General features: G+C 37.5%; 1 protein-coding gene across 2 annotated transcripts in view; it reads right to left on the bottom strand.

Moving 5' to 3' along the window:
* Positions 1 to 1,685: 1,685 nt before the first annotated feature.
* LOC135698385 (protein FAM117B-like) overlaps positions 1,686 to 15,310 on the bottom strand; it is a 46,058-nt gene continuing 32,433 nt past the window's right edge. The window contains exons 5-6 of one of the 2 annotated variants that reach the window (XR_010517484.1): positions 13,972 to 14,328; positions 1,686 to 2,903 (exon numbers count right to left, since the gene is read on the bottom strand). Coding sequence is in view for 1 of the 2 variants with exons in the window: in XM_065218347.1 (XP_065074419.1) it covers positions 14,119 to 14,328 (210 nt within the window). In the remaining variant the exon portion in view is untranslated. Of the gene's footprint in view, positions 2,904 to 10,733; positions 14,329 to 15,310 lie in introns of those variants that run through there. The other variant, XM_065218347.1, reaches the window with a different exon arrangement.

Raw genomic sequence — 15,310 nt, 5'->3', positions numbered from 1 at the left:
TGTAGTTTGAACGTGTTATAACAATTATCGACAAGGAAAATGTCATCAAGATAGGCTTATAACATGTTATAACGGCTCAGTCTGCCCTAGAATTGGATTTGTGGTTTTCACCACAACTTGAACGATTTGAGCCCGGGACATGCTGCCTACTGTCAAACGCTGCTGTTGGTATAGGCCTTGTCTCTGGCCTGTTTAGCTGGCATGTAGCAATTTTTGGTACCGTCCCGGGCACTTACGGCACTGGGTGAGGTTTTGGAAATTTCCTCCAGTCTTCCTGAAGTGTTCCCACTTCACTCGAACATGGAGCATAAGGCTAGCTTTTTCTAAAGCCATAAGGTTGTTTAGTTCACTAGACTTGAAGTGAACAAAATAAAAATCATTAGAAATCCTGTTGCGCGAATCGCCAGGACGGGATTTCATTTTCGTTTTCATGAACTCCAAGTAATTTTTAAATTTATCTTCGATCTGATCCAGGGATTCACCGCTAGACAGACCTTACTAGACAAACTTGAATAGACGTTCAGTGTTGGTGTCGTAAGTAACAAAATTGTGCTGCTTCTGAGTAAGATATTTGACGTTTGAATCCGTCCAAAGTTTCAGCCAATACACGCCATTCACCCCGACGGCCGATTTGAAGTGAAAACTAAAATTTAACGAAGTTCAAAAGTTCCGTGCGACGAGCATGGAAATCGGAAGTTTTTTTTTTTAGAAATTTAATTTAAGAGATTTATAGCCTTAGGCTAGTTCATCTCTTGGAAATCGGAAGTGGTTACCACAATAGGGAGAATCTTTCCCTTTCTGGCCTTAAGCCGGGTATGTTTAATGGAATTTTTCCTGAATGATGGATCATTCTCATCATCCGTGAGCATATCAAATTGATTGCTCAAATAAATTTCATCAGAAGAGGTATCAAGAGATTGTCCCTTTTTTTTCGTTTAGGCACCATGGCGGCAGAAGAAAGTTTCTCCAAATCGAATTCCAGGCAGATTATTATAAGAACCCGAAGGATTGAAGAAGAATTTTCCAAATCGATATCCAAGCAGGATTACATCGGGTAGGACAACAAGGATCGAAGAGGAATAAGACTCGAACAAGGTAGGTTATTTTGAGCACTGAAAAGTGCTGTTTAAATTTGTTGCAGCATTAGGTAGCAGTAACACTGCCTTCAGCAAAAAGCAAATAGATCCGTAAAACATTCAACATTCAAAATTCAACATGATTTATTACTAAAAAAAAATATTCGTATTTAAAAAAAAAAACATGTTTGAAAGATTAATTGAACATGTTTTTCAAATTGGGATCAGCTAGGGGAAATGGCTCTAATGTTGGCCTATGGATCTAAGATTGGGCCCATCGCTAAAAATCTGCTATTTATCAATTTTATCTAGATGAACGCGTCATTGGGACGCTACTAATGGATATTTTTGGTCGCTATTAAAAATTTAGTCCATTGCTGAATTTCTCGTATATATATAATTTTTATACATAAGGCACTATGCGATATACCCAAGTAACCAATAAGCCAATCAATAAGGCAGATATGTGACTAATTTGAAGTTTATGTGCCCTATATTAACCTTCTATTGCAAAAAGGTCGATAAGCGGGATTGTTGGTTACTTGGGAAATCATTTCGATTCTCTCAGATGGGGGCAGTGATATGGAAATTAACTCGAGTTCTCAAAGGTTTCGTTTTGAATGCATTATCATTCCATCAAAATGGAGTTTGCTTTTTCTGGGTTTATTCTTCACAGTTTCTTCACACATTTTCAGCATACTTTCAGTCATATTATCGGTCGTTTCGCATCAGTTCTGGCTCGCTTTTTTAATATGTCGTGCTCGACAAGTGAACCTTATATCCTGTCCTTAATGTTTGTATTAAGGTTTTGTTTTTTTTTTACGTGCGACTCTCACTGACACTCTTCTTTGCATCTACATTACTCGTGTTTGTGCATTCTCATCTGTTCAGTACTATGAATCGCTACAGTATAGATATGTCAGTACCATAAGTACAGTCTATGTTCAAATTACTAAAAATATATACTTGCGTGTTTTCCGGATTTTTATTCATTCTTTTTTTTTTGTATTATTTAGCATATACGATATATGGCTGCCGAAATAAATGGATAGCTGGAATGTTGTTATTTGTTCATTCGTATGTTTTAAAGTTACTGTTAAAGTTTCTTGTGATAATTATTAAATTCGTCAAAAATACAACTAAGAAATCATTACTCATGTTTTCTATTTGGGGCGAATCTAGCAGAACATGAAATAATCGGAATGTAAAGCAATACAACTGTACTCACTCTAGTTTTTTTTCAATGCTCGATCTTTACAGTTCGTGTGGTATTTTAATGATTAACAACTCGAAAATTCACTAGAAATTCATTAAGCTACCCCATCTCGCTCAACATGATGATCGATTGTGCAATTTTGTCCACTCCATAATCATAATTTTAAGTCATTAAAGCTCCAAAAATGTTTCCGTTTTTATGGATTTTAAATATTTCTTTTCTTCTAACATGACGTTAAAACTAATTTTACTTTTTTTTTACAAAATAGCCAAAGGCGAGGCACATATTTTTTTTCAGTTTCTTCTCTCTATATTTTTTTAAGTTTCCAAAAATATATCGTTTAAATTTTTCTTCTCTCTAAATATAAATTTTGAGACTTAATAATTGTTATCTTTCATTTCATGTTGGAATAAGTCCAGCTCAGCCGTTTACCGCAATGTCACTGCATGTATTCTGCTATGTCCATTACGTACCTTCTGTTGAGCGAGTAGGAGATGCACCATTGCACCAAACACTGATGGGCGAGTGGTCGTAGTCGTAGGGGTTTCATTGAAGTAAATTGAAAATGCGCCTTTCGATAGTCTATGCTCAGAATACGCAATACAAGTGATCTCTTGATGAATGAACATCAACGCGCGAAATTATTTGTACACAATTCGGTAAAACTAATTGATAAAAATTAAATTAAATTAAATTGTAAAGAAAGGAAAAATATTGTTTAAGCTGCATGAGGAATGGTCACAACTGGCTACACAATTTTCTTAGATAATCTCGCTCCAAATTTAACAAACCCAGCTTTAATGATAGGTAACGGACCTTTAATAGAATGCAAATGCATGGTATGTCTTTAGATTTGGTCTAAAGTAATCTCAATAAGCAGATAGGGAAATTAGGGACCATCCATAAATGACGCAGTATATTTTTGACCAATTCTAGACCCCCTTGGCCCTCATAGCGTATTTTGCTATACCTAATACATGACCGGTCACAACCAATGAATCCACACTCACCCTCTATTCTACTACGCTATGTCAATTATGTACGGCCCTTAGTGTTTTTTTGTATTTCATCTGGTATGGTAGATTTAAGTGGGATGATGTAAGCCGAAAGGAAAGGAAATTGAATATCCTTTTGTTTGAAAGGATATTATTGTTTAGCATGTTGGAAAGGATATTAGCAACCGGTGGAAACTAACGATTTTAAATTGGCTCAATACTTGACTAGCCTTTTGGTCCCAAGCAAATCGATTAACGTAACCCATTTTAGTCGAAATTCTAGTACTACACTATGTTTGTTTTGATTCGATATGAAAGTTTGACAGATAAAATGAGGGATTCGTGGATTTTCCTATGTTTCGAGGGGTGCATCGATTAGCTTGGGACCACAGATAGTACCAGAGCTGAGCCAAAAAGTTGAGCACGTTTCTTCGGGACCTTCTGGTAATAATTCAAATTTCACGTCGCAATGGCAAAACCAGGCAGCGTGACCAATACATTAACTAGGCGCTTGTCGCTAAAAAAAATCGCTCTCATCATTGTTGAACTTGATCAAACTTAATGACTTCTGATTGTCATCAGCAAATCGCTGTATGAAGGGCCAAAATCGAATTGAAACGGATTGATAGGCAAAAAGATGCGAGTTGATTGAAATGGGCCGAAAATAAATGAGGGCTAAGTTGATGCCTAACATACAAGCGTAGATCGATAAGTGAAGGATAAGAGAAAGGAGAGTCAAGTTGACATGCAGAATTAGAAGTCGTCGAGATTGAATGCGCATGGAACATGACCAGATGAAGCCAGTATGGGCCAGAGCACAAAATCGAAAGGCCGTTTTTTTGCGGTTTTTTTTCCATGATATAGAAAATTTCTTTCCAATCTCTCCAAAGAGTTTCCATTATCTTTCACTGGAAATTTCTCTTAATTTATCGGTAGTTCTACACAGAGTAAATTTCCCAGGAATTGTTTCCGTAGTTGGTGCGTTCTATTTTAGGGAAAACGTATAACATTCTCTTTATCTGTTTCCGAGAAAATAGACCCAGATTTCCTCAAATTGGGAAACAGCGGTAACTGTGTCTCAGAATGTCACTAGTATTTCAATAAAAACATGCGGGGGTCATGTGCTCCCTCTATTATGGTTAGTCAAGACACTATTCACTAAAAGGTTGAAAATCATTGTTTATTATGTTTGTCAACCTTTTAGTGAATTTAATAGATCTATGCTAAGTACTTAGCAAACCAAAAGTGAGCTCTGGTCAGACATAATTCATGCCGATGTATCAAATATTGATGTAATTACACAAAGCTGCTGCAATATTACATCGGTGGATGAAAGTTGGTTCGCAAAAACTGTGATCAAGATCACGCAAGATCGCCATTCACCGCTCACGTAGCCTCCCTTCACCGCTCACTGTATTAATATTTTTTATAATTTTTCCCTTAACTTGCACATTATAGCAAATAATGATCACTCAAGTAATCAACAATAATATTGTCCATGATTTTACCAGCACTCCAAACGCTGTATCATATTCATATGCTGTCTAACCTAGATTGGGAGCATATTCTAGATCCTGTAGACGTCAACATTGCTGCACAAACCTTTTCTCACGTCTTGGCATATGTCATTGACAGACACGTTTCCAAAAAGATCATCCATATCGACTCTTGCGTCCCGTGGATGACGAAAGATCTTCGCTCGTTGAAAAGAACTAAAAAGGCTGCTCTCAGAAGATTTACTAAACTCCGCACAATGCCGCTGAAATGCTACTATGTCAGACTCAACCACGGGTATAAGCGGTTAAGTCGTCTCTGTGTTCAACGCTATCAAATAAGGATTCAACGCCGGATAAAATCACAACCGAAATCCTTCTGGAACTTCGTAAATGAGTAACGCAGGGAAGTCAGCTTACCCTTTTCCATGATTTTTAATGGTGAAACTGCTGGCAATCAACAAGACATTTGTAACCTGTTCTCAGCCAAATTTGCTAGTGTGTTTGAAGACGAGCAACTCTCCGCTAATCTCATTACTTCCGCGGCCAGTAATGTTCCTTTGGCCATCCAAACGCTCAGCATGGTCACTACAGATACGATTTATAGAGCAGCTAAACTTAAGACTTTAAGTAAGGCTGGACCCGATGGTGTTCCGTCAATTATTCTTAAAAAAACACCACTTCTCTTTTAGATCCACTGCGCCGCATATTCCAGCTCTCTCTTTCCAGCGGCGATGGAGGCGAACCAGCCCCAGGCTGAAAGCCTCCCTAATAAAGATAAATCAATCAATTTCCAGCGGCATCTTTCCGTCTTGCTGGAAGACTGCAGATATGTTTCCTGTTCATGAAAAGGGAAGCAAACGCGACGTAAACAACTACCGGGGAATCACGTCGCTGAGTGCTGTATCAAAACTTTTTGAATTGGTTGTTATAGAGTCCCTAAATGCGCATTGCAAGCAATATCTAAGTATCAATACGGATTCATAACTGGACGTTCTACAACTACGAACCTGCTGTCAGGGTTGCTTCCACTCACTTGCTATAAAAAAATATTTTTCGGAATTATGCAATCATTAGATGTTATAATGATATGTTGTACTAGTAAGTAACAAGAAGAGGGTGTAATGTATGTGTTTGACTCATCTTATGATTCGTGAGCGTTCACTCAGAGTGAGCGCTCACGAGTCGTAAAATCGCTGATTGTGACGCACTGAAAGCAATATTGACAGATTTTATGTGTAAAACATATACTGCATGACCTCTTCTTGTTACTTACAAGTACTAATTAGCATTATACTATTTCATGATTTCATAATTCCGAAAAACATTTTTTTTATAGCAAGTGAGTAGAAGTAACCCTGCCTGCTGTGCCTAACGTCTTACATCACAGACAGTTTGATTGCTCGGACCCAAACGGACAGATCTTACGGCAGCCTTCGATAAACTGAACCACGAAATTGCGATCGCTAAGCTTGATAGGCTAGGGATCGGTGGAAATCTTTTGATATGGTTTCGTTCATACCTCACGGAGCGCCAACTGACAGTAACTTTGGGTACTTGTCGCTCAGCAAGCTTCTGCGCAAAGTCCGGTATACCTCAGGGTAGCCATCTGGGACCATTGGTATTTCTCCTTTACTTCGACGACGGTCACCATGTTATCACAGGGCCACGATTATCGTTTGCAGACGACCTGAAAGTTTTTCTGGGCATCCGCTCAATCGCCGACTGCCGTTCTCTCCAAAATCAGATTGACATCTTTGCTGACTGGTGTACAGTGATTACTTTCTCAGAAACAACCGATTATTTTCAACTACAAACTACTAGGCACGACTATCGAACGGGTGCATTGCGTGAAAGACTTAGGCGTTTTTCTAGACTCAAAGCTGACATACTCACACCATATATCGTATGTCGTCGACAAAGCGTCCAGAACTCTTGGCTTTGTTTTCGAGATTACTAAGAACTTCACAGACATTTACTGCTTGAAATCGCTCTATTGCTCTCTCGTACGATCTACGTTGGAATACTGCTCTGCAGTCTGGAGCCCGAACTACAATAATGGGGCCGAGCGAATTGAATCTGTGCAACGACGTTTTCTTCGCTTCGCGCTCCGTAAGCTGCCTTGGAGATACCCACTTCGTCTTCCAAGCTACGAGAATCGCTGCCAATTGATCAATGTCGAGCCCTTACGTATCCGAAGAGATGTTTTCAGAGCCTTAACCGTCGCCGATACTCAGCAAGGAAGAATCGACTGCGAAGCAATTCTGCAAAAAGTGAACATTAATGTTCAACCTCGATCACTACGCAACAGTCGTATGCTGAGACTTCCACTCCTTCGAACTAATTATAGCTTAGGAAGCGCTATTTACGGCTTGCAGCGAGTGCTCAACCGAGTAGCGACGATGTTCGATTTCCACTTGACACGGAATATGCTTCACCGAAGATTCTCTGCCTTTTTTGCTGACCGAAGGCGCTTGACACCCAACAGTTAAGCGTAAAATTTAAGACTTATACATTTTTAGTAACATGACAATGCTTTCCTAGCTATTTTCGTTTGTAACTGTAGTATATGTAGTCTGTATAATCTGTTCTTTTTTTTACAACACATCTTCTTCTTCTTCTTCTTCTTCGCATTTCAAGCTTATTGCATATCGCATATTAGCTTATTGCGTGCTCTCAACTTAGTGTTCTATCTAGATGCATTAATTGAGAGCTTTCGATGCCTGTACCATTTTTGCATTGGTATAATTTGTGGCAAGTCCAATCATACTACTAATATGCCCAGGGAAGTCGAGAAATTTTCCAACCCGAAAAATTCCTAGACCGGACCAGGAATTGAACCCAGCCATCTCCAGCAATGTCTTGCTTTGTAGCTGCCCCTTTACCGACTGAGCTAAGGGAGACCCCATTTTTTTTACAACACACCATTTGGACTATTTCTAGTCTGTTGATGCAAACATACACGGTAAGAAAAAAGTCCCCAACGGCCAGTTCACTTTTACCTACTTTTGACTAGTTTGTCTCATTCTCTCCTTCTAATGTTGTCAAAAATGGAGGAGCAAAACCACCCAACAGGGGTAGTAAAGTGTGGGAACCCAACGTTGGGTATAATCATATTTACCTACTGTTGGGAACAACTAACTTACTTTTGGTTAAAAAGCTAGTGGAAAATTCCATACAAACTGCACACAAGTAAATGAAAATTACTTTGACCCGCTTTACCTACTTTTGGGTTCCTGCACTATAGTGCCGAGATGAGTGAAAAGAACTTAATTTTGGGTACTTTTTTCTAACCGTGTAACAAATAAATAAAGCCCGCTAATTCGCCTTTTTGCTATATAAGCCTAATATGTGTTTAATATAAAGCTTAGCATGCCCTAAGTTAGCCTTATATTGCAAAAAAGCGTATTAGCGGGCTTGTTGGTTACTTGGGCACTGATATTAATTATAATTATTCTATTGTCATTGGATGGCAATCGATATCCGTCGGTGATTGGCACTTGATTGCGGAACAGAGACCGACGTTAAATAAAGGAATGAAGAAGAAGAAAAAAAAAAGAAGGAGTAGGAGGAGGAGGACAAGGTTCATAGAATCCACGAATGGCAGTTGTCATAACTGATTTGCTTTGTGAAATTTACCAATTATAGCCGGCTGTAGATTTAATCAATCTTATCCTTAAGGGGTCAGTGGACTGCAAAAAACCTAGTTACTGTTGATTGTTTTTTATACTAATGATTCATCTGACATATGTTTTTCTGGTGGTATCACATTTCCGGATTACTATTTTCCCGAAAGCAACTTTTCCCAGAATGCTCCATTTCCCAGATTAAAATTTTCCTGAATATACCAAGTCCAATAAATTTGATCTCTTCTTCTTTCCTTTATTTAACGTCGATTTCTGTTCCGCAATCTAGTGCCAATCACCGATGGACATCGATTGCCATCCGTTGACTGCAATCAAATGTGCAGGAAGGGAGCTTCCACCTCTGCGTAGGATATCGCACCCATTCAAACACACATGGGTCGGGACCAACGGCTTTACTTCCCTTCCGAAGGAAGACGTGACCAGAGATTTTTATGCCTCAGAAAAATCCCACCGACCTCGGTTGGGATTGAACCCAGGCCCATTGGGGTGTGAGAAAGCAGTCAGGCTTACCACTACACCACCGGCGCCGGCAAATTTGATCTCAGCTGTCGAAGCAGCAACAGCAGTTTACTTCGATTGTTGCACTTTGTTGATTACCTGCAGCTCGTTCAGTGGTTTTGTCGTCGATATGGTCGAAATAAAGCACACTTTGTGTTTTGCATATACAAATGACAGTGCGAAGCCCTTTATAAGCGAGATTGAAATTTCGTGAAATTCCTGGACGCCACATACCGGATTGCGGAGGAGCAGGTCGAGTAAAGGCCGGTGCACAATAGATACGTTTTCGGGTTTTTTTACAGATAATGCATGGGCTAACTGTCATAAAACCTGAAAACGTATCTATTGTGCGCCGGCCTTAAGGGAGAGTTGACCGTATTTTCACACTGAATCTATTTTAGTAAAATGGAGGTCAAATAAATGAGCAATGTTTTTTATAATAAATGAGCAAAGTCTCAGCCAGTTGGCTCCTTATTCTTAAAAATATAGCAGTTTGTAAAACGATGCTCAAAAAAGAAGAGATTTACTAAAACTGCTCAAACTTCCGACAGGCTCAATCAATCAAGTCCAAAACTATAGATAAATCTTGAATGTTTGATTGATCAGCAGGAATTTATAAGTTAATCAAAAACGCTGTTCCACTATTACTAAATACGCACTGGATTGTAAACATCATGTTTTTGAATCTGAAAGTGTGCTGGCATTGCCATTACTCAATTGATAACGGTAATTGTAACGATGTTATTGCATGTGAAAGCGACCTCAGAATAGACGTGAATATCCAGGCATTCTGAAGTGGGTTGCTGGGTCTGCAGTAGAGCCATAGAGGTAACTCTAAGACCAGAAGGTCCCGACGAAACGTGCTCAACTTTTTGCCTCAGCTCAGGTACTATCTTCGGTTAGAAGAGATACGAAAAACATCGAAAAGTGATAGAGAAAGAATCCTACTAAATACGTGCCATCTACAAAGCAGGAATAGTTTTGATGATGGAAGTGTATACGCAGTACCAATATACATTTTATATCGGAACTACGTGTATACGGGGCTTGTTGTAAGTGAAAGTAACCTCGGAATGGACTTGAGTGACCAGGCACCTTGAAATGGGTTACTGAATCTCAACAGAGCTATCACCTTTCAACTTCCGGGCTAAAATTATTTGCAATGGGATCAGTATAAGACAATAATAGATTATATTACAAACATTTTTCTTCCATAAAAACACTGCCGGACAGTGGAAGTTGGAAACATACATACATATATACACCCAGAACAATTCCACCTCTTTGAACTTTTGTGGAGAAAAACCAAATTTTTTTATACAAAATTTTTGAGTTATTTTTTCAAAAATAAAATTGTTCATTACACAATTGGAACTAAATCTTTTATTGTAGTACGAGTTGATACCATGCTTGATTTCCTCTGCGTTATAAAGGGTTAAATAGTTCTTGGGCTCAACTGTAATGATCGATTCTCTTCATCGATTTCATCTTTTGTAAATACATATGGTTGGATTAACATTTCTCAAGGCTTCTATTGATGACAGCCTTTCACATTGCTGTATTAAAACTGGTCTACTTAGCTGTTTGTAGTAACTCAAAATAAAACCCGATCGATCGAACCATCGATCAGTTAGGCCACTTGATTAACAAATTAAAAACAAAACCGGAAAATATGAGTGGGGAACGACAGTAAATGGGTTACTTATTCGCACCATCTTCTGGAATACCTCTATGCACAGACTCAGATGAGATCAGATAAGACCACAGATGGAGGGTAATATAAAAACTGAAAATAAAACAACGGATAATTCACAATAAACGATTTACTTCAAATCCTTACTCATAATACACAACAAAATGCATATAAAAAATGTATAACTGAACGAACATAAAACGCTTAATTCAATTAAAGTTATTATCTACAAACTAATAATAATAATGTTGATCATAATAATCGAAAGAGCTAATTATGGATACCAGCTGGTCCAGTATAGCACAGTTGCGTTGTACTTTGCAAAACTATAAAGTAAAAGACGTATCGAAATGGGTTCAGTAGTTCATTAGAAATGTTCATACGGACTGAACTCCTCGCATTTTCCCGCTGACTATATGGCGTTGTAATGTACCTGTTTTCACTACAAGATCGAGCGTTGGTAACGTTGTGTTATTCATTTGAAATGGATGATGTTGTACCACCTACCGAACAGAACAGTTCTTCTCCCTCGTTTGCAAAGTATCTTGATTTGCTCACTGTGCTTTTTTTCTAGTTACATCTGTAATGTTTCTGTTGGATCATTCGCTTCGGCAAAGATTATACTTATTGTTTACTATGTGGTTATTATTATTTGTAACTTATCGATCTACATATAAAGAAAGTTATTTTCAACGTTTTCTTCGTCAATGTTTTCTTTTCCTTTGTAAACAAAACCCTTAAAGTAATATATTTGTACATTTAGTATTTGGGAATAATTATCAGCGAATTAGTGGGTAGGTATTATTTTTCAGCAGCAATTTTATTTTAGTCAAAAAATAAAGTAGTTCTACTTCGGTATTTGTTTTGAATATGTTTCTCTCCATTTTTTTTTGGAATCATGGGGCTATTATCGATTTTTATTTTCTTATTTTGAATAGTTATGAACCCAATTTTTGACAATTTCTTGATGCATAACAATATTTTTCTTAACTTGCTTTGAGCATAGAATGCTTCCCATTTTTAATACTGGGTTGTATATTGGAATAATTCAACGATCTTATTCAGATTTTCCTGCGTTTGGTTGTTGCTCACAAACTGTATCACGAATTCCTTCCATGTTGCTGTGAAAGATTTTAATCATTATAATAAGGGGGAATGTAACATCGGTGGAACTCATAAATATTGAAAACACAAAACACAGCACACGCGAATTAAAAAAAAAAGCCATCGAGATATTTTTCGTCACTTTTGCTTGGTCCTGTTCAGACTGTTTATAGAAACCGTCTTCAATAACAGTGTCATCCTGTGCCACAAATCAAGTTTGTCAATTTAAGCTTTGTCTTCTGGTACCGACATTACTTAACTTTTAGGTTTAAGCAGCTTTGTTCTCATTCGTCACCATTCATAAAAAAAAGGCTAAAATGCATTCTTTACCACGATCATACAGTTATTTCTTCATTTCCATTAAGCCCCACTCTGCCGTCTCGTACAAGCGAAATATAGCAGTTAGCTTAGTACATTGTCTACTATTGAAAGAATTCTACAATTGTTATGTCAAATGTTATGCATGTGTGTATAGAATTGTTGTATATCAAAATATAATGTATGTCGTTTTGATTCTATTGTTATTTTTCGATCGATACTTTTGTTCGCTATTAGTAATGGTTGTGCAAAATGTATTCGAGTTTTCGGGATTTTTTGATAGCCATGGATGGGCCCTTCTCTGGTTCCGGAACATTTCCGCTCTGAGCGCATGCAATGTACAAATTGAGTTACAAACGTAGGTTCTCCAGATAGGAAGGTTTAAAAATGCAACTTCGATAAAGAAACTGATGATTCCATTATTATTTTTCCACGATTCCTCTAGCAGCCGAAAGCGTTCTATCTTTTTCTGCGGCTTTTGGATGCCATACAGGAACAGGAAACTGACTGGAGTTTTAAAATTTTCCTATGTGTGGAATACGCATCATGTATGCACCCTTGAGCGATGATGCTCGGGACCTAGTGAAAAGCAAATCTAATGCCTGTTCCAAGGTATACATACCATGAAACTCAAAGTAAACAAGAAATATTAATCGTGTAAAAATAAACCGGAAAAAACAAGAAGTTCAAATTAATTTGAATCTCAGCATTAAGATGTACAAGGCTTAGTTTTTTTAAACAATATTTTTAGATGGTGTCTGTAAATATGTTCATCAACTATCTACCTAAACCAATGAAAACATAGCCTCAACGTCAGTAATCCTCAAAAATGTGATGCAGGGACAAAATAAAAACTGAACAGCAAATTATATTTAAACACATCAATTTAAAATAGAACAAAATAGGAACAAGTCGCCAAGAATCTGTCCCATAAAGCTGAAAATAAGCCAGGGTAGTTTATTCCGTATCTGGCAGCATCAATATCGTAATAGCACGCCGTTTTATAGATATATTGTCAAAACGTATGCATAACAAAATTTGCGTGATAGATTCATAAAATTGAACCATTAAGCAGAAAACGTCATTTGGGAAAATATTTAAGAGATCATTTTAGTTCCAGAAATCCCAAATATGCATTTTATTTAAAGGAATAATCTACAAGTCAATGAAAAGAGAGCCAAAATTTAAAGTTTAATAATTCTAGAAGGTAATTGAAACCTAGATCCCAAATTTAAAAAAAAAGTCCTGAAGATAAAAAAAATAAAAAATAACACAGCATTTTTAGTATTTTAGATACGGACTCAACTATAAAAACGAAACAGTTGCAAATGCACAAAGAAAAAAATATATAGGAAAGGGGACTATGGTGCTTATGGTCATGACTTTAATAGTGTGTAGTGAATCGTACATAAGTTGAATGTTTTATCTTCAGTTCCTGATTGATATCTGTCTGTTTATTATTATCTTGTCGTCAGTACAAAACCGGCCATCAAAACATGGCACTCAAATCTGGTTGAAAAACTGTTGCCTTTCGCGTTCCTTTTGTATCTGCTAAACTTTTCTCTCATATCTCTGCCTCATTAATATGCACTATTTACACACATTGACGCTCTATAATTATCAGCACTGATTAGTGGAAAAAACCTTTAGCTCAAGAAACATTTTAAATTATATGAAATTTGTCTTTATCTTGCCAAACTCAAATTAATATGGTGATGTGCACGTCATAATAAACCCCATTTCAAAGCACAATCGTTTTTGTTGTTTTTGTTCTAACGTACGAAGCAATCTATGGTAATCATTTGGGAAATATGTCAAAAATTTTAGGTCTCATCACCCTTCATTGGTAATTTATTGATAATCGACAGAGTAACGCCTTCATTGTTTTACCTTACAAAATGATATTGAATCGACATTTTAGTTGTACCTACCGATTTATTTGCGCATAACGCGTACCAACCGATCGCGAAAGAGTGTGCACAGAGGTGGTTGTTATACACACTCTAGTCCAAAGGAGGTGACGGGAAGGGTTGAAGCAACCGTGTATTTCTAGTGCCACCATGGGAAATGGTTGCAGCTCAGTTTACTTCACCGGTTTCCGATACAGCTTCCTGACTCTCGGTTTCCACTTCGGTGTTGCCGTCGTCTTCCGGGGTGGTTTTTAACGTTGGTATTGGCTGCAACGGCTGAAATGCAGAACCCAGCGAAGGTCTCAGCTGGAAAGCAACACACGGCTTGAAGTGTGTCGTATTTGTACTGGTGTCGGCTTCTGTTAGCTTGAGGTTCACCTGGAAATACGATGGTTTTAAGAAATGTTGCGTTCTTACTGTTCCTGTTGTTTCATATGAATTTTGACTACAACATCAAGGGTTTGAATATTGTGTGACAAGTACAATGATACTCTATGGGGGGAGGTGCTTAATGAGCATTTTAAGTAATGTACACATTTGTTGTTAATTTAATGCAATAGATATTAAAATTTTAGGCTTCTATACCTCAATATAATCTTTTTCGTTTATGACCTGATTAAAAATTGATTTTGACCGTTTCAGATTGATTGACAACGGTAGTAAATTTTAGAGGTACGGCCGAGTTGAGCACTATGAGAAGCCAACTGGCTAAAAATCTCAATATTAAAGTCTTAAAAAACAAACTAAGAGGCACAATGGAATATTAATAAAATATTTTTGAAATACCGCAAAAATCGAATCCAAATACAATTGAGAGATCAAAAAGAAAAATAATGAACCGTACGTAAATTACAATGATGATGATGATGGTCCCACCCAATTTTGTGTTATCAAATGTTAAAATTAGTACTCTATATCTGTAATACGCACGCGCGGTTCAAACCTTGGTAGACTACTAACCTTTTTCTTCTTCTTCTTTTTCTTCGCATTTCAAGCTTATTGCATATCGCATATTAGCTTATTGCGTGCTCTCAACTTAGTGTTCTTGATGCACTTCCACAGTTATTAATTGAGAGCTTTCGATGCCTGTACCATTTTTGCATTAGTATAATTGTGTGGCAAGTCCAATCATACTTCTATGCTCAGGGAAGTCGAGAAATTTTCCAACCCGAAAAATTCCTAGACCGAACCGGGAATTGAACCCAGCCAACTCCAGCATGGTCTTGCTTTGTAGCTGCGCCTTTACCGACTGAGCTAAGGGAGGCCATAACCTTAATATTCAATCAAATATAAAAAATCCATCATCATTATCGTGTGAAATGCAGTGTCTCTTTAAATTCGGTAAGTGTTGCTGAACGTT

The sequence above is a fragment of the Ochlerotatus camptorhynchus genome, unplaced genomic scaffold, assembly GCF_037179485.1.
Source record: "Ochlerotatus camptorhynchus isolate MF236.1 unplaced genomic scaffold, CSIRO-AGI_Acam_v1.1 ptg000085l, whole genome shotgun sequence".
Lineage (NCBI taxonomy): Eukaryota > Metazoa > Arthropoda > Insecta > Diptera > Culicidae > Ochlerotatus > Ochlerotatus camptorhynchus.
This window is presented reverse-complemented; position numbering and strand designations above follow the sequence as displayed.